Source organism: Myotis nattereri (assembly GCF_964212035.1).
Source record: "Myotis nattereri genome assembly, chromosome: 1".
NCBI lineage: Eukaryota > Metazoa > Chordata > Mammalia > Chiroptera > Vespertilionidae > Myotis > Myotis nattereri.
In genome coordinates, this window is record NC_138075.1 from 229,429,921 (window position 1) to 229,448,425 (window position 18,505).

The 18,505-nt window shown below is 67.4% G+C and overlaps 2 protein-coding genes across 2 annotated transcripts in view; both read right to left on the reverse strand.

The window, feature by feature from the left end:
* Window positions 1-1,977: 1,977 nt before the first annotated feature.
* HGFAC (HGF activator) lies at window positions 1,978-9,828 on the reverse strand. The gene is given in 14 exon segments (XM_081097866.1): window positions 1,978-3,153; window positions 3,654-3,802; window positions 3,881-4,021; window positions 4,291-4,430; window positions 5,679-5,934; window positions 6,476-6,588; window positions 7,104-7,317; window positions 7,320-7,484; window positions 7,603-7,734; window positions 7,848-7,970; window positions 8,536-8,615; window positions 8,820-8,916; window positions 9,039-9,219; window positions 9,706-9,828. Coding segments are annotated over 14 exon segments (2,082 nt in total). The 5' UTR covers window positions 9,814-9,828; the 3' UTR covers window positions 1,978-2,970.
* Window positions 9,829-11,167: 1,339 nt separating this feature from the next.
* RGS12 (regulator of G protein signaling 12) overlaps window positions 11,168-18,505 on the reverse strand; it is a 67,516-nt gene continuing 60,178 nt past the window's right edge. Inside the window, exons 17-18 of the mRNA XM_081097856.1 lie at window positions 16,958-17,383; window positions 11,168-11,619 (exon numbers count right to left, since the gene is read on the reverse strand). Coding sequence (XP_080953982.1) covers window positions 11,393-11,619; window positions 16,958-17,383 — 653 coding nt within the window. The 3' untranslated portion in view covers window positions 11,168-11,392. The remainder of the gene's footprint in view (window positions 11,620-16,957; window positions 17,384-18,505) is intronic.

Below are 18,505 nucleotides of genomic sequence, written 5' to 3' on the forward strand. Positions count from 1 at the left end.
CGGCGGGCGGGGCGGGGCCGGCGGGCGGGGCGGGGACAGGGCGGGGCCGGCGGGCGGGGCGGGGACAGGGCGGGGCCGGTGGGCGGGGCGTCAGAGGTGTGCACTTCCCCGGCTCCGCCGCAGCCACGCGGGGCGCGGGGCGCACGGCCCACGCAGCCCATGCAGAACCGGGTCGTGTGGCTCGGAGCCGGCGCACGCGGTGCCTGGGGTGCTGCTTCCCCTCCCCAAGCAGAGCAAACCCCACACAAAGGGGCTCCTCTGCCCCCGTCCCCCAGTTTCCAAGTTCATCTCCACCAGCCTGGCCTCCCCGCTGGCACCTGCCCCCCGGCACCCAGGGCCGCCCCCGCCCCCCGCCAGGCGCCCTGACTACAGACTGACTTTGGGGCGACCCAGCCCCAGCCCTTCAGTCCCCTCTCCTCTCCCTCGGAGGTCGCCCACTCCCCAGCGGGGTGATGGAGGGGGTCCTAGTACATGGCCTGGGGCGCGAACCCCAGTTCAGCTGCTGCCGGGTGTAGCGGGACCAGGGCTGCGTGTCTGGTCTCCTGCAGCCCAGGGGGCACTGTGCCCCAAGGTGGCCCCCAGAGCTGTGCTGCTCTGTACCAGCCGTGGGGAGGCCCTTCTGGGGTGTGGGGTGTGGGGGGGACTCGGCGCTGGGATTCCCGCCTCCATCTGTAGCTCTAGCTCAGGTTCCGGTTCTCCAGGAACCCAGGTGGTCCAGGCACCTGGCAGGGCTACACCCCGGCGTCAGCAGCCCCCCTCTCCGACTCCAGGGACATCCAAGGCAAGCAGGCGAGGCAGAGGTGGGGGTGCCCCAGAGAAGCCACGAGAAGCATGCGCTCCACTGGGGGTCCCCTCAACCCGTTACCCCGGAATCCGCCTCAGGAAGGCTGCCAGTGGGGCACGGGGTCTCTACACTGTCCAGGTCCTTCAGGCTGGGCCCACGGAACAGGAAGTGACACTCAGCGCACAGGTCAGTCTGCTCCATCTGGCCCCCGTCGCTGAGCCTGGACCGGGTGGGAGCGTGGCTGGGTGCAGAGCGCCATCCCCCCCACTTGGGGCCCCCTCCCCACCGCCCCTGGGGGTCTGAGAGGGCAGGTCCCTGGTGGCCACCAGCTTGAAGCTGATGCCCTGGGATGTCTTGTCAGGGCCACGGCAGAGCAGGGCTGGGAGCAGCTGGGGTGCCTGCGCCCCTCCCCCCATCACCTGCACGGCTCCCGCAGCCTTTCCCACAGCAGCTGCCCCGCCACAGAGGCCATTCATGCGCCCACACGTCTCAGGCCCCAGGGGCTGGCCCTGGACAGCTGGCACGGGCGGGTGGTGGCTGCGGGCTGTGGCCACTGCCACATCCGCCACCCCAGGCGCCTGGCGCTTGGTCATCCTCGCCGGGAGGGACGTGCCTGCATTCTTGAGGGTTGGCCCTGGCCCAGCTCCCGCCATGCCTGGCGCTGCACCTGCTCCAGACCGGCCAGGGAAATTCAGGCTCAGCTGGGAGAGTCCCCTCCCCTCCAGGGCCGCAGGGCCGCTGAAAGGCAGGAGCCTCAGCGTGGCTCCCACTCGGGACGCTGGGTCGGCTCCAGCCTCTACTCCTTGGTTCCTGCTGCCGACCCCGTGCGTGTCCCCCAGCTCATGTGTGAAGTCTAGCCCTTTATGTGCCCGTGCCAGGAGGAGGGGCCTTGGGAGGTGAGCAGGTCACGAGGGTGGAGCCCCCACGACGGGATTAGTGACCTTCTCAGTAGAGACACCTGAGGACACAGCAAGCAGGCGGCCGTCTGCACACCTGGAAGTGAGCCCTCTCGGAGCCTGGCCTCTGGCTTCTGGCCACTGGGCCTGTGAGGTACTCTTGAGCTCATGCTGAGGTTGGTATAGCCTTGAGGACAGACACTGACAGTCTCAGTCAGAAACGCAAATGTCAAATCCTAAACAGAAATCTAAGCAAATCTGAAACGAGCTTATAAAAGACAATAGCGTGACCAATATCCAGAGTCCTCGCAGGCTGCATGACAGGACAAGTCGGACGGGTTTATTCACAAGGTATCATTGTGGGGGGTCCCAGGGTGCTCTGCTGCCCTGGCTCCTTCAGACTAGGGGGTGAGGGGGGGTGAGTCACCGCACTGTCCAGAGCCATGTGCGTGTGTGGGGAGGGACCGTCGGTGGGGTATGGGTGTACCGGTGTGCTTGGCCACTGTAACAAAGCACCACGGACGGGGGACTTAAGCAGCGGACATAGCATCTCAAGGTTCTGGGCAGAGGTCCCGGATGGAGGTGTCCACAGGCGGGGAGCTGCTCAGGCCCATCCTTGGCTGCAGATGACCGCCTCCCCAGGTGGCACGTCATACCGGCTTCCTTCCGTCTGCCTGGCCCCACTGTCCCTCTCTTATAAGGACACATGGTGTTGGATCAGGGCCCACCCTGACCTCATGCTAACCTGGTCGCTCTGTGAAGGTCTTCTCTCCAAACAGTCCTATTCTGATGTCCTGACGCCAACATACGGGTTTTAGGGTACAACCTGTAACACCGAGATGACCCCAAAAGGAGGGAGCCAGGGACATCAATACTCCATCTCACTCGGCTCCTTCTCGGACCTCCTGCCGGGCTCCCTGAGGCCCCACCATAACCCACTGGGCACAGAGTTCACTGATCTCCTGGGCTGGGAACAAGCCTGGGGCGGGCACTGGACGATGCCTGGCTCACACTCTGACTCAGCAGTTCACTCAGGAATGCAAAGCTGGCTTGGCCCTAGACAATCTGTACACGCGAGTCACCTCTTTAACGGACCCACACTCAACACCTGGGGGGCGGGGGTAGGGTTAGAGGTAGCTCGTGCAGGGGAGGTGTGTGCAGGCCTGGGTTGGCCTTGGAGGGGAGGCTGGGCGGGGCAGCGGCCAGGCTGGGCAAGCTGTGCTCTTGGGAGCAGCTTTATTGCCAGCCGGAGGGAATGGCAAGGAGGCAGCATGTCCCGGGGGTGCGGTCTCAGGGGGAATCTGCAGGCCGCTTAGGGGGCCGAATCCGGTCGTTGATCCAGTTCACATAATTGGCCACCCGGGTGTAGACGCCGGGCTTGTTGAGCCGCCCGCAACCATCGCCCCAGCTGATGATGCCGTACAGGTAGGCCACGCCGTTCTTCTCACAGACCAGGGGTCCCCCTGAGTCCCCCTGCAGCAGAGCTGCCCGTCAGAGCCGGGGCCAGCTCAGGAGACCTGGCTCAGCTCCTCGGCACCCCGGAAACGGCCCCCCCCACTCCCTGGCCACATCTGAGTTGTGTGACCTGGGAAGTGTGATGGGCCTCTCTGGGCCTCAGTTTCCCATCTATAACGCCTCAGGCTTGCACACACACGTCCTGCCTGGATGAGTGTGCGCTGCTGGGACTGGCCGATGGGAGAGCCCGCGGTGAGAGCTCTGCGGGAAGAGGCTGGCCTTTGGGGTCACGTGGCCAGCCCTGCCCTCGGTTGGACAGCTGGGCTGTCCGGCTTTGTGACCTGCCCTTCCCTGGGCCTCAGGCTCCCCATCTGTGTGAGGGGTGTCTCTGCCCCACTGTGGGGCCCTCCAGCAGCGGTGGGAACAGGGATGGGGCATGTGTGCCGCCTGCCTTGGCCCCCGCTGGCCCTGCGGGCCGGTCCCCTTCCCCAGGGCGCGCAGGTCTGAGGCTGGCTCACCTGGCAGGCGTCAGACTTGCAGTCGAAGTAGCCGGCGCACAGCATGTTGGGGCTGATGTCGGCCCCATACACCTCGGGGCTGCTGCACTTGCGGTCGGCCACCAGGGGCACCAGCGCCTCCCGCAGGGAGCTGGAGTAGCCGCTCACGTCTGCGGGCAGGGACACGTGTGTCAGGTGGGCACTGCTCCCTGGGCACCACGCTGCCAGCTGCCCCCACCGCCACGCACTCTCGTCCTGGTGGCCCCAGCCCGCGATCTGACACTTGTGTCCCGCAGGGAAGGGGCTGCTGGGCTCAGGCAGGCAGATGGGCTGGACGAACTGGGAGCGGACGGCACAGCGGTCCCCCTTCTTCCTCAGCCGGATCAGGACTGGGTGGGAGAGACCAGAGGTCAGCCGGGGCGGGGGGTCCATGACGGGTACAGCGTGGCCGCTGAGTCACACCAGGTGCGCCCTGCTGGGCGGGAGGCTGTGACGGGAAGACCCAGAGGAGGCAGGAAGGCCAGGCCAGGCCCCTCCCCACGCCTCTGTCCCTCCGTCCACCCCTCCTCACATTCGCGGACCTGAGGACTCTCCCAGGGTTCCCCAGGTGCCCACCCTGCCCCTCTCCTGGCTGCACCCCGCCTGCCCTGAGCCTCACCAAGGTCATGGTCACTGGGGTTGAACACGGAGTACAGGGGGTACGGGATGTACTTCTCAATGCGAAATGCCTGTGTCACGTCCGTCGTCAGGTTGAAGAAGTGCTGGCCCAGGACCACGGAGACGCTCTCCCTTGGGGGGCTGTTGGGGGGGGGCAGCAGGGCTCTGGCCTCCCCTTGGGCCCTGAGGTTGGCTGTCCCTGCACCCATGGGGGCCAAGCGTCCCAGAGGCAGCCCCTTGGTCAGCCCCGGGCCTGTCAGCGCCCCCGCTTTCCCATCTGCTGTGTATGGGGGTCCCTCTCTGCTCAGCCCTCCCAGGCCTCAGGCCACCTGGGAAACGGCCTACACCTGGGCAGCCGATGCCCAGCACACCTGGGCAGCCGATGCCCAGCACACCGTGGGGTTCGGTGCCTCCGCCCCTGGGCAGGGCCAGAGCTCAGAGCGGCGGCCAGTGAGCTCAGGGCTGGGGACACGCAGGCCCTGGGGAGGGGCCAGCTCTGCCTTTGTGTCCTCCAAGCGGCGGGGTCCTGCCTTCTCTCCTGACCACATCTGCCCCATTCCAGTCTTGCGGCCAGCGTGCTGGGGTCCCCCGCCCCCCACCAAGCTTGGCCCCTCCCGGCTCCTCCCCTCCCCCAGCCCCTTGACCCCTCAATCCCATACTCAGGGTCCCGTTTCCCAGGCCCAGCCAAGCGCCTGCGGAGGTAACAGGTCAGCACAGGACTTGTGCCCACGGAGCCCCCCCCCCCCCACGCTGCAGTCCCTGGGGTGACCACAGGGGTGTACTGCCAAACCCCCAGTCTTCTCCCGGCTCCTGACTCCTGAGCTGTCAGTCAGGACAGTGCCCACCCCCCAGAACCCCCAGACCTCGGGGCCGGGCCGGCCGCGGGGCGGAGCTGGCTTTCGCTCGGAGCTTGCTGGTCCCCCGGGGAGTGAGAGGCGGGTCCGCACTCCCGGAGCCCCCCCCACCCCCATGCAAAAGGCAGTCCAGGGGCGGGGCTGGCGGGGCTGCACGGGCAGGCCCCGCCCACCACCCTACTGCGCATGCCTGACTATTCCCCCCAGGCCGCCCCCACCGCGCCCGGAGCATCTGACAGCCGGAGCCTGGGCGCCGGCAGGGATGGCATCGGGCGGGGCCCGCGGGTCTCTGCAGCCTCTGGGTCCAGCACTGGCTGGACGCCCCGTCCCACCGGAGGCAGAGGGGCGCCGCGGCCCCGGGAGCAGAGGCACCAAAGGATGGAGGTGGCGCGGCGCGGGGACGCGGACAGGCAGCTGGGTCGGGGGACGGGGGCGGGGGCGGGGGGAGGGGGAGAACCCAGAGATGTGGATGGCTGGGCCATGGTGGCTGGGTGGGGGTGGGCCGGGGCGTCAGGACCCAGGGGCCAGCGCCCACCTGTTGGAGAAGCAGTGGGCGGCAGACACCACCCAGCAGGTGTGGATGAGGCTCCCCGCGCAGAAGCTGTCCCCGATGTAGATGGCGGCCAGCCAGGGGTGGGAGCCGGGCAGTGAGGACGAGCCCCCGATGATGCGAGGCCGGAGGAAGTTCCTCTTCTTGTGCCGCCGGCCGCAGGTCTGGCGCGCGGCGGGGGCAGCCTCAGGCACCGTCAGCAGGGTCAGGTCGGGTGGGAGCTGCATTCTGGTGAGGGATTCTGGGGGCACCGGTCGCAGGTCACACGAGCCCCAGGTGCACCCACCTGCCACCGTCCTCAGGCCCCCGGGCGTTCCCCCGCCGCCCTCCCCATCCTGGCAGCCCCTCTGGACGAGGGCCCGGGGCTGGCCCGGCTCTGCCTCCGGGCACAGGACTCACGCTCTGTCCTCGGCTTCCTCATCCATAGGAGGAGACCCCAACCCCAGGCTTTGGGGGAACCAGAGTGGCCTGCACACCTGGCAGGTGTTAGGGACCCCAGAGGCAAGGCCAGCAGGGGCAGAGAGCATGGGCAGGGCCAGAGGGGAGCTGCCCCCCAGCGTCTGCCTCCAGGGCGCCTGCTGGACTCCCCCATGCTGTTCGCCCTGCCGGACGCCCCCATGCCTGCACGTTCAGGGGCCCGGGGACCGGCCTGCCTGCTGACTCCTGGGACCAGCCCTGCCCCGGGAGCTGTTTCTCCACCGCTCAGAGAGAAGAGGCCGGGAGTGGGAGTGGGAGTGGGAGTGGGAGTGGGAGTGGGAGTGGGATGGGGCGGCACCGCCCGCCCCGTTCCCCCTCCCGCCAGCGCGCACCGCAGGCCGCCAGGCGGCAGTACTCCCAGGAGAGCGCGTGCTCCTTCACCACGTAGCACCAGGGCCGCTCGTCCTTGTCGGGGTTCCTGGGGGCAGGGGAGCGGTGGGTGCTGTCACACTGCCCTCAGCGAGGGAAGTGGGGATAGGGGCATGGGACCCCTTGCAGGGGGTCCTTCCACCCGCCCGGAGCAGCCTTGCTCGCTCTGTGATGGACACAGGGGCCTGGGGCCTGACCCCGCCTGGCCCTTCTCCCTGGGGAAGAGCCTCTAGGCCAGTGATGGCGAACCTTTTGAGCTCGGCGCGTCAGCATTTTGAAAAACCCTAACTTAACTCTGGTGCCGTGTCACATATAGAAAATTTTTGGTATTTGCAACCATCGTAAAACAAAGACTGGTATTTTTGGTATTTATTTCATATATTTAAATGCCATTTAACGAAGAAAAATCAACCAAAAGAATGAGCTCGCGGGTCACGCGTGTCATCGGTTCGCCATCACTGGTCTGGGCAGAAGGGCCAGGAGCCCCTGTGCGCCTGACAGGAGGCCTCCCCAGGACGGAACCTGCCCGCGGGTGAGGTGGCCTCGGGCCGGGCCAGTGCTGACCGGCAGTAGGCGTGGGGGCCCAGGCCGAGCAGGGCCGCGGCGCCCACCGAGTCCACGTGCAGCTCCTGGTAGAGCAGGTCCGAGTTCCAGGCCAGGCAGCTGAGGCCCGAGGCTGCCGTGCTGGCCACGCCCCGGTACTCGGTGCCGTTCCCCACGAAGCAGCGCTGGGCGGGCACTGTGGGCAGCAGCGGCGGTGAGACTGGGCCCGAGGCTGCCCCCGCCCTGCCCGGCCCAGGGGCCGGTCCACGGCTCTGAGGCCGAGCCACTCACCGATGTTGCAGAGCCTCCCGGCGTGGCCCGGGGCACAGGCGCAGACGGTGGTCCCGGTGGCCACAATCAGGTGGCAGGTGCCCCCGTTCAGGCACGGGCTGCTCAGGCAAGCTGGGGGAGGGCTCAGAAGCTAGGCCTCGGGGCCGGACGCATGGGTGGTCCCAGCGGAGTCCCTTCCCCTGACACGGGACGCCGTGGGAAGGCTCTGCCCCCCGCCCAGCCGGGGTACCTGTGTGGCGTGTGTCCTCACACTGGACCCGGCCCCCCGCGCACTGGCACTGCTCCACGTGGCCCTGGTGCACGCGGGCCCAGCTGTCGCCCTCCTCCAGGTACTCGTAGCGGGTCTCGTCGAAGCATTTCTCTGGGAACCACACCATGTGTCCCTGCTCTCGGCATACCACTGCCCCGTGCAGCCCCCCTGCATGCGGCGGGCGCCCCTCCTCCCAGGCCCCGCGGCCCCCAGGCCTCGCTCACCCGTGCCGCAGTTCTTGCCGGTGAAGCCCACAGGGCAGGTGCAGTGGTGGGAGCCGGGGTCCTGGGTGTTGGTGCAGGAGCCCCCGTTGAGGCAGGGGCTGGAGGCACAGGGATCCAGAGCCGCTGGGGATGTGCAGGAGGGGGGTAGGGGTCTCAGCCCGGGCAGTCTGTTCTCCCCGTCTGTGACCCTCGCTGCTTGCCTCTGTTGGGCCTGCCACCTTAAAGATGCCCCTTCTGGGGTCCTGGGAGGGGGTGCTGGGAGGGAATGCAGGCCGCCCACAGCCCCCCTCAGCACGCAGGGCCTCTGGCTCTGCTCCCAGCACCTGGGAGCCTGACCACCCCCAGTCAGGCAGCACAGTCTCCTCCCTTGTGACCTGGGACCATCATAGGCAGGCTGCCAGCACCTGCAGACCCCACTGGCCCTCACCTGGACAGGGCTGGCCTGTGTGGCCGCAGGGCCTGGCCTGGCCACCAGGGGGCGTCTTGCTCCCAGCAATGGACAAAGCAATCCTGTGGCCCCAGAGAGGGGGTCCCCTGGCTGATGGCTCCCCTGCCCCTGTCCCATGGGCCCCCACCCCCTTCAGCATGTTGGCTGGATGCCCCAAACTCAGCCCACACAGGCCCAGCCCCCTTCTGGCCTGGGCTCAGGCCTCCCGAACTGCCCCCCCCCCCGCCCCCAGGCACCCACCTGGGCCCTCCCGGGGCGTGGAGCCCTGCGCGCAGTAGCCCCAGGCCCGGTCACGGTCATAGTTGTGAGTCGTGGCACACCTGGGGGTGACGTGTGCGGTGACGTGGGTGCCCAGACCAGAGACCTGCCCCTCCAGCCCCGAGGTTGCGGATCTCTGCGTTGCACGCATTCACTCACGCCCATTCAGTCATGCGTCCATTCACACCTGTGTCACCCGTCTGAGCAGGAGGGTGGGGGGGGGGGGCGCGGGACCAGGAGAGGGGGCCTTGCCCAGCGGGACCCACCACTTCCTGTGGGCGCTTCCCTCCGACGTGCAGGAATGGAGCAGGCGGCCGCCAAAGCGGAAGGGGAACCGGCAGGGCTGCCCGTCCTCGGTGAGCACTGCTGGGAGGCGGCCAGCATCACGGGCTCCCGCCCGTCCTCCCCCACTCCCCACCCTCCCCGACTCCCCACCGACCGTCCGGGTGCAGCCCCCACCTCCTCCAGGAAGCCCCCTGACCGACCTGAGCCCCCAGGGCTGCTGCGGGAGGGGGCCACCCTGGGCGGGGAGGTGAGCCCCCCACCACGGGGACCCTCTGCCTCTGGAGTGCTCGCAGGAGAGGTTGTGGGGGTCACTGAGGTCACAGGAATAGTGGGGGTCCTGGAGGTCACTGTGGCATTAGGTTCTCGGGACTCCGTGTGGTTCTAGGAGGAGCCGAGAGCTGTGACAACATTCATGTGGGACCGGCCCCCCAACACGCAGGCCCTGCCCTGGGCCTCAGGTACTTGGGCCCTCAGACCTTGGAGTGGGGACTGGGCGCCATGGGGCACCCTGAGGGTCCAACAAGCCCTCCCGCCGAGCCCAGCAGGCCCGCTGAGACAGCTGGCTCAGGGCCGGCCGCGCCTGCTCCATCCTGGGCCTAGAGCTGCGGTGAGGCCCTCAGAGGCCCTACTCCCACCTCAAACTCTCAGACCCCACAGGCCCAGAGCGGGGAGCGGCCCCCATGCCCCAAGGTGGGGCCCAGTAAGTTGGATGCCCAGGTTCTGCCCTGCCCACCAGCCCAGCACCCCCACAGCCAGCTTTCAGCACCTTGGGCCCCTCGCCCGCTCCACACGGGCCCTGGCCTCGGCCCCAGGACCCAGAGTGGGCACAGGGAGCCCCAGGTCACAGTGTGATGGGTCAGTGCTCACCCTTCCAGCCTGGGGCTGGGCTCTGAGAGGCGCCAGCAGCAGCAGCAGCAGCAGCAGCGACAGTCCAGGCGGGGGGCAGGGGCTGGGGACCCAGGCCCAGCGCCCCATGGCTCCTCCCGCGCTGGAGTGAGGGCAGAAGTCAGGAGCAGAGCGGCCGGGGCAGGTGGGGTCAAGGCCGCCTGGAAATGATTAACCGGCTGCCTCCCCTGCCGGCCCGAAGGCCCTGCACTTACTGCCCAGCTTACCCGCCAGGCCCACAGGGCATGTCCCATGTCCTGGGTCTCCCAGGATGGCATGCAGGCAGGGGCCCGGGCCCCCAGCCCGGCTTCCAGTTCCCGTGTGGCCGCGGGGCTGGCCACCGCGTGTTGGAGCTGCCCGTACCCAGAGCAGCTGCGTATCTGCTCGTTCCCGTCCAGCCGGAGGGGGTGCTGCCCACAACCAGCCCCAGGCCGGGCGAGGGGAGGCTGGGTGTGCTGGGCTGCGCGTGGCAGTGACCCAGGATGGGGGCCTCTGCTGTCCCTCTAGGAGGAGCCTGGGGCGGGACCCCCGGGAAGTGCAACACGGGGAGCAGGACCAGAGCCCCCTTGGGCTGCCCTGACCTGGGGTGTCCAGGAGCTCCCCTCCACCTCTCCTGGACTTCCTCTCTGGTCCCCAGCAGAGCCAAGGCCAGGTACCCACGGGCCACCAAGAGCCAGAGGCCTGGCTTGGGGTCCTGCCCCTGTGTGGCCTGGGCTGGGCAGTGCCCTGCACACGGCAGTTGTCCCTCCTGCCCAGAATGCCGGCCTCCCACACGGGGTGCAGAGGGGCTGGCATTGCACCTGCCTCACTGCGCCCAGGAGGAGAGGGCGCTGGGCACGTGGGTGCCGCCCATCTCCATGCCCACGCCTCCCCTGGAGCCCCTCCTTGGGAGCACTCAGAGCCCCACAGTCTGGCTGTTCCCTGGCCTCTGAGAAACCCACCCCTCCCCCACCATCCGCGGATGGCAGGCCAGGGCGGGGGGCCCCTCACACTGAGCCGCACACTGGGGTTCCAGCGAGGCAACCTGGGACCATGGCGCCATCTCCGTCCGCTTCAACCCAACACCTCACGGGGCCCTGCCGCTGACCTGCCACCGGTCCCCTCCTGACTTGGCTCAGGCCATTCTGTAATGAAACCTGCTCCAGCCTCAGGGGCTGGGCACGGCCCTGCCACTCCTGCCCAGGCCTTCCGCTCAGACAATCCCTCCACTGACAGGCCAAGTGCATGGCAGCTTGCAGGTCCCCACTGCCCGGAGGAGCCTGCGCTGACCTGCAGGGGATGGTGTGGATTGGAGGAGACCAGGCCTGACCCGCAGGCCCCACTTGCTCAAGCCCCTCCCCCACATGGTCCTGGAGGCCATGGCAACACCTCCAAGGACTAGGACGAGGACGAGGAGGACGGAGGACAGATGGCCTGGGGCCCGGCACCCAGCAGGAGGCCAACACAGGGTCCTTGAAGACACTTTATTGGGGGAAGGCTGGAGGCCATGGCAGGGGGTGGGCCCAGGAGGCCTCCGAGCCAGCCCTCCGCCTTCCTCATGGCTTCCGAGGGCGCGGTGGTCGGGGTGGCCGCCAAAGGCCCTCACAATGGGCTGGGGCCGCCCCGAGACATGGCCTTCAGGGGAGGTCTGGGGGTATGGGGCCTGCCAGCGGGCGGGCTGCGGGTGGCCTCAGACGAAGGTGGCGTGGTGCGGGCTGGCTTTGGGCTTGGTGGGCCCACCTGCGATGGGGCTCAGGCCAGGGAGGTCTGGCGCGGGGGGCCTGCTGGCCTGTGGCCTCCGGGGGCCTGTCCGCACCCCTGGAGCCCTGTGGCCTGGCCCAGGGGCCGAGCCAGCGACCAGGTCCACGTCGATGATCGTGTTGACCGGGAGGCCTCGGCTGCTGTGTGCCCCGCCTCCTGTCACAGGGAGAAGAGAGAGGCTGTCACCATCCCCCCAGGCCTGCAGACACCCAGCAGGAATCCCTGCCCACCTGCCCTGCATGGACACTGGCCGTGGGAGGGGTTCCTCAAATGTCCAAATGCATCCCGCAGGCCGGCCACCTCTGACCTTAGCCTCGGCCGGGGTCAGGGGTCTACAGACAGCCAGCCTCAAGCCACCAGCCCCTCGGGGCCCCTGCACGTCAGGGCGGCAGGGGCCACACAGTGTGGGGAAGGTCCCAGGCCGAGGGGGCACAGGCACGAATCGAGAGGGGAGGCAGAGGCTGGGGCCCCGGTGCTAGGGGTGCAGGGCCCAGGTTCTGTGCCATGGTGCCCGGGGAGCCCCTACTGGTCACAAGGACACCCAGGGCTCCCTGCACCCTGCCCTGGTCGTCTGTGCCAGGTCAGCACGGGTCCTTCAAAAGCTGTTCAGCACCTGGGCCCTGCCCCACCTGCCCCTGCCCCTGCCCCCCTCACTCCTCCCCTCCCGGTGGTGCCCCGGCCGGCCGAGGATGCTGAGCTGCTCCTGGCTGGGCTGTGAGTGTGCGGTGCAGGAATGAGGATTTTTGTGCCCCAGGAGGGGCTGGGGTGGCAGAGGAACTGGAGGGGGAGGGGAGGGGTCCCAGGGCCCCACCAGGCTGCAGGGCTGCTCACAGGGATCCAGGGGCTCCCGGCTGGGTTGTGGCCAGTGGAGAGCGGGGGGGGGGGGGGGGGGACGGGGGCGGGGAGGAGACTGAGGCCACAAGAGACCTCCCTGCTGCCCAAGCTCCCTGCTGAGACCTACCTTGCCTTCCCTGACTCCACCCCAGGCTACTATGGCCCCCAACTCCCCTGGGGGCTGTCTGCAGGGCTTGCCCTTAGGCCAGGGGCACTGGGGCCACAGTAAGTGGGTGCCAAGGGACAGGCCCCCTTGCCTGGGCTGGGGGGGACCAAGCTCTGGGTGGGACTGTTCCAGACAGGACTGGCCCTTGGCAAGACCCCCAGGCACTCGGCCTCACCACAGACCTCACTGCCAGCCTCGCTGCAGGATGCAGCTCACAGGCCAGCGTGGGGCAGAGGCGGCTCCAGAGCCCCTGTGTCCACCCAGCCTGGCTGCCAGCTGTCCACCTGCCTCCAACTCAGGCCCATGTCCTCACCCTCACAAACAGTCCTTCCTGGCACCTGCCTGGGTTCTGGCTGCGCTCTCCTACCCCATGGCCATACCCGGGCCTTGTGCCTGTCCCCCGAGTGGACTATCTGCTCCTCCTGCAGGCTGCTCAGTGCCCAGTGGCTCTGCCTCAGCCCCAGGAGTCCTCGGGCCGCCAGAAACTCCTAGGCCCTGGGTGGGCAGCCCTGGTTCTGTGCCAGTAACCTCTGGGTGGGCCGCAGAGCCCGGGAGAGGCCCTGGAGGACGGAGACCTGTCTTCTTTCCAGGCAATGGGGTGGGCTTGGCAGAAGCTCCTAGCCCTGGAGCCCTCCACTGCCCTCTCCTGGCTCACCACTGGGACGGGGCAGGCGGTGCTGCCCAGGTTAGGGATGCCAGGGCCCTGGTGTAGAATCTATAGGGTGTCAGTGAGCCCAGGGCCGATGACTTTCAGGTGCCCACGGCGAGCAGGCATCCTGGCCAGTGACCCACAATAGACATGGAGTCCTGCCCCACAGACCAGCCCTCCCTGGGCCTCGGCTTCCCTGGCCTGGCTCCGTTTCCTCCGTGGATCTGAGGCTTCTGAGTGAGAGTGGGATGGCTGTGGGATCAGGAGCCTGTGTCCCCAGCTGCTCCGTGGCCCCAAAGTCCCACCTTATTGCACCCCAGGCCTCCATGAGCACCTCCACGTGGCCCCCAGGGCTTCCCCGTGGCTCATCGGTGTCAGAGTGCCTGGCCATGTGTCCTTCCCCGGCCACGGCTGCTGAGCCAGGTGTGTCCTGTTCAAAACCATGGGGAAGGGTTCCCCTGAGGCCCGAGGGTCCAGTCCTTCAGCCATTCAGCAAACATCCCACTAGGCCTCCCACTGGGACCCACCGTCCCATCTGTCACTGGGCCCCCATGCTCCACAGGCGGCCGCAGGGTGGGAGGTGTGGGCAGGGCGCTTCCATTTAGCTTCAGGGTGGAGGGCAGGGCTTTCCAGGTTCTCTGCCCACTCGGGGGCATCTGTCTGGAGCAGTAAAGGACCTGCAGTCCCACTCAGGCCAGGAGCCAGGCCCTCCCGTCCAGCCCGATGGGCCTGGGCAACAGAGGCTGCAGGGGCAGCCGGAGCCGGAACAGCTTAGCAGGCCCAGGGCGGGCCTGCCGTGTCGGGGACGGGGCAGCTGGTGCAGGCCCAGGGTGGGCCTGCCGTGTCGGGGACGGGGCAGCCGGTACAGGCCCAGGGCGGGCCTGCCGTGTCGGGATGGGGCAGCTGGTACAGGCCCAGGGCGGGCCTGCCGTGTCGGGATGGGGCAGCTGGTACAGGCCCAGGGCGGGCCTGCCGTGTCGGGATGGGGCAGCTGGTACAGGCCCAGGGTGGGCCTGCCGTGTCGGGATGGGGCAGCTGGTACAGGCCCAGGGCGGGCCTGCCGTGTCGGGGATGGGGCAGCTGGTACAGGCCCAGGGCGGGCCTGCCGTGTCGGGGACGGGGCAGCTGGTACAGGCTGAGGACCTGTGTCTGGGGGCGGGTGGCCAAAGTCCAGGTCCTTCCTGCCTGCCTGGCCCAAATTTGCTTTCTGAGTAAGTGGCAGCCCCAGGCCCGTGACTCAGTGGCAGCAGCCCAGCCCCATGCAGTCAACGGGCGCCGAGGCCCGGTGCCAGGGCCGGCCCAGAGCAGCTGCCCGCCCGGCCTCCCTGGCAGGCAGGCAACACGGGACCCCACAGGGCGCCAGGGGCCATTTCCAAAGGGTGCCCGTGCCACTCCCTCCAGCAGATATGAGGCTGAGCCAGGACCTCGCCTCTGCCTCTCAGGGCCCTACTGGCCCCTCCCCGCAGGGCTCCACAGCCCGACATGAGCTGACGAATTCTGCGGTTTTGGCTCCAATCAGCCCCGGGGGCCCAGCTGGAGCGCCCACCGCAATCGGGGCGCCAGAGCCATCTCAGTTGCCCTCCCCGGGCCCTTCCTGCCCCAGAGGGACCCTCCTTGTCCTCCTTTGCTGTGACTCCTGCTCACATGCTCTGAATCGTCTGCTTAGACGGGTCCTTTGTGTCCTTCAAGGCCACCCTGCCACCTCCTCTGTGAAGCCTTCGGGGTGCCCCTCACTCTCACAGCACAAGGAGACTGGGCGCAGCTAAACTGGGAAATATGGGGAGGGGAGGGGCAGGGGCTCCGTGGTCCACCCTCAGCCACCAGCCCTGGACACCCCACCCCACCCCACCGCCTCGGAGGCTGAGTCCCTGTGAGCAAGCTTCACAGCCCCAACCAAAGCCCTGGTTCCCGCTCATGACACACAGTCCCCCTCCACTCAGACCCCAGCAGGTGGTGACGGCTCTGTGACAGGTGGGGGCGGGGTTAAAGGTCCTCATCAGCCAGTGCGTGCTGAGCACCCTGGGGGTGAGGCGACGTCTAAGGAGAATGGAGACGGAGGCTTTGAGACCCGAGGGCTGAGCCCAGGAAACAGAGGACGCCTGTCACCAGGTGGGAAGCCTGAGCCGGAGCGGCCACTCGGGGCGCACCGAGCTCGGAGCGCAGAGCCGCAGGGGCAGGTGGGAACTGACAGCCAACCACAGGGTCGGCTCTGGCCCACGGGACGGCGGAAGAATCGGGCGTGGCCGCCTCCCCTCCCCAGGCGATAGCAGACGCCAATGCTCGCTCAGGGAGAGGCCGGGGCTGCCCCCTCCCCGCCGCCGGCACAGGGCTGCCTATGGGTACTTGAGAGCATCTGCTGAGTGAACGGCCTATTTTTAAAAGCCACTAGATCGCCCCGGCTGGTTTGGCCCAGTGGATAGAGCATTGGCCTGGGGGCTGAGGGGTCCCGGGTTTGATTCCAGTCAAGGGCACATGCCTGGGTTGCAGGCTTGATCCCCAGTGTGGGGCGTGCAGGAGGCAGCCGATCCATGATTCTCTCTCATCATTGATGCCTCTATCTCTCTCTCTCCTTCTCTCTGAAATCAATAAAAACATATATTTAAAAGCCACTCTGTTAAGGGAACCCATGGAGTTCCTAAAAATGTGTGACACTCTCCTTGGAGTAGAATGCATCGACAGCTTGCTGAAGCGGAAATAAATATTCAAGTGAAAGAAGTTTTGATCCAGTCCAATCACGAGCTGTGGTTTATTCCTCCCGGAAGAGCACGGACCCAGACATGGGCGACAGGACACAGGCACGCAGGGAGCAGGGGGGCGCAGGGCGTGCGGAAGGCGACAGCATGCACCTGGCTCCTGAGCTGGGGGGCGCTCTCAGCGGGAAGGCGCCGGGTCCCCACAGCACAGTCCTCCACAAGCTAAGGAGGCAGGGACAACGCACCGCCCCCCAGGTGCGGCTGCCGGTCCCGGCAGGACCCAGGCTGCCCTGGCGGGTGAACTGGGGCGTCCCATCGCCTGCCAGCGGATCAGGACCGACAGCGTCCGAGAATCGTGTGTGCAGGAGCAGGGCAGCCGCTGTCAGCATGGACACCGAGCAGGCGCCCTGTCCACCCAGCGGGGACGCACACGGGGCCGTGCCCAGTGCGGGCGGGTGGGAGGGCTCCTGGAAGCCCCTCGCAACAGGCAGGAGCCTCGCCTCCACTTCCAGCTGCGGCTCCTGGGACAGTCCCTCCACCAGCCGTACGGACGTCACCGAGCTCAGTGAACAACCAAACTCACGCTTCCGGGAGTTGAGAGAAATGCCTGTGACTGCCCGAGGTCAGGACACCCCGCGGAGACCCCCAGCCCTGGTCCCGAGCCTGCCTGGCCCAGGCCGACGCCCCTGTGATGGCTCTGTGCCGAGCGTGGTCCTACGTCACCTGGGCGTCACTCACTCCTCAAGGCAAATGCTTTTTTTCAGTCTCGAGACAAACATGGACCATGCTAGCTCTCCTCATTTTAAGGAACACATACATTTTCTGGAATCCCCGGACAGAGGGCGAGGGGCGAGGAGGCCGCTGTCTGCTCACAGAACACGGCACATGCCGGGAGGCCTCCGGGACCCGTCCTGACCACACTCCGACCTCAGCTGTGCCTGACACCTCCTGGTAGACCAGCCCACAGTAACTATGGTAACAGAGGGGACAGTGCTGTGGAAAAGCCTCGTTAGACGATCACGGGGCAGAGGGTCGACCTCCCACATGTGTCTTTTTTTACTGGGGACCAGGTGGACGTTCCCGGGGGACATCCCCGGGGGACAGTGGAGTGGCAGAGTCAGAGGTGCGCAGGGGAGCCACGCCCGGCGGTACCTGGAGTGGGAGGTCCTGCCGGGTCCTGCAGGGTGGGGGGAGGCGGCAGCAAAGTGCTGTTGGGGCTGCTGATGTCCCCCTCCCCGGTGAGCATCAGGTCGGCCACGTGTTCGCCCTCCACGGTCTGGACGCCCCCGGACTCTGCTTCCTGCGCATGGGGCGTGGGCGTCGTGGGGGTCGAGGAGGTGCAGAAGGGGGGGCTGTCAGCAGAGCCGGGGCTGGTGGCTGGGCTGGCGGGGTGCTCTCGGGGCCGGGGCGCCTTCTCCTGGCCGGGGCTGGTCGCGGGGGTCTGGCCGGGGAGGCCGGGCTCGGGGCTGCTCGGGGGTAAGCGCAGGAACTCGGGCAGCACCAGGTCTTCCTTCCTCAGCAGCCCGCGCTGGTCGTCAGCCCTGTTGCTCTGAGCCTTGGAAATAAGCTCAAAAAACGCTGTTGGGAGGAAACCCCGTGGACTGAGTGTGAGAGCCTCACCCTCCGCCCGCAGCCGCAGTGCACGTCTGGAAAGTTCTCGTCTCGCTGTCCTACTGCCTTCGGACTGCAGGCTGCGGCCAGGGGTCCTGCACCCCTAGCACCTCAGCCCACAGAACTGCAGGAAGGCCCAGGCTTCTAGAACAATCCAAAGCAGCCCTAAGCCTTCCCGAAAATCGGGGTGTGTGAAGTCCAGACCCAGTCACCCACACCCGTGACCCGCCACGGCCGTGCCGACAGCTTGGGGGTGCTGGCTGTGCTCTGGTGGGGACGTGGCACTGGGGGCCTTGCCACGCAGCCCTGGGCCTCTTCCCGGATAAAGGAGTGACCGCAGAGGCTGCAGCTCCACAGAGCCAGTGGCTGGGTGAGCCCGCCTGGGCCAGAGGAGGGGCCCGCGAGGGGCGGGGTGATGGGACCTTTGGAGGGGGCACCAAGCCTGGGCTCTGGAGTCCTGTCTGCATGGAGCCCCTCAGCCCTCGGGCCCCTCCGCGCCCTCCACACCTGCTGGCCCCGGTGGGCCCCTCCAGAGCCGTCTTACTAAGGGCGTTTCCAGTGGAGCTCAAGGCCACGGTCAAGGAGAAGGACCTGGCTGGGCTTCTCTAGCATCCAACTGCTCTCAAGGACAAGGGCTTTCAACCTGACATCTTAATGCCTCTCAGGAAGGCGCCAACCTCAGCGTGGGTGCGCGCTCCCGCCCTCTGCCTGAGAGCCCTGGGCTGACACGGAGGAACACACTCTCAGATGACAGGATCACAGCCACGCTGCGGGGCTATAGATGCAGGTGATGGCTGTCGGGGACAGGGTGAGGGGTGTAAGGAAGGGGTTAAGGCTGCAGGGGTATGGCTGTATGGGGGGTTGTGAGGGGTGTAAGGGGTATGGCTGTATGGGGGGTTGTGAGGGGTGTAAGGGGTTATGGCTGTAAGGGGGGTTGTGGGGGTGTAAGGTTATGGCTGTAGGGTGTAGGGTTATGGCTGTAAGTGGGGTGTGAGGGTATAGGGTTATGGCTGTAAGGGGGTGTGGGGTTATGACTGTAAGGGGGGTGTGAGGGTATAGGGTTATGGCTGTAAGGGGGGCTGTGGGGTG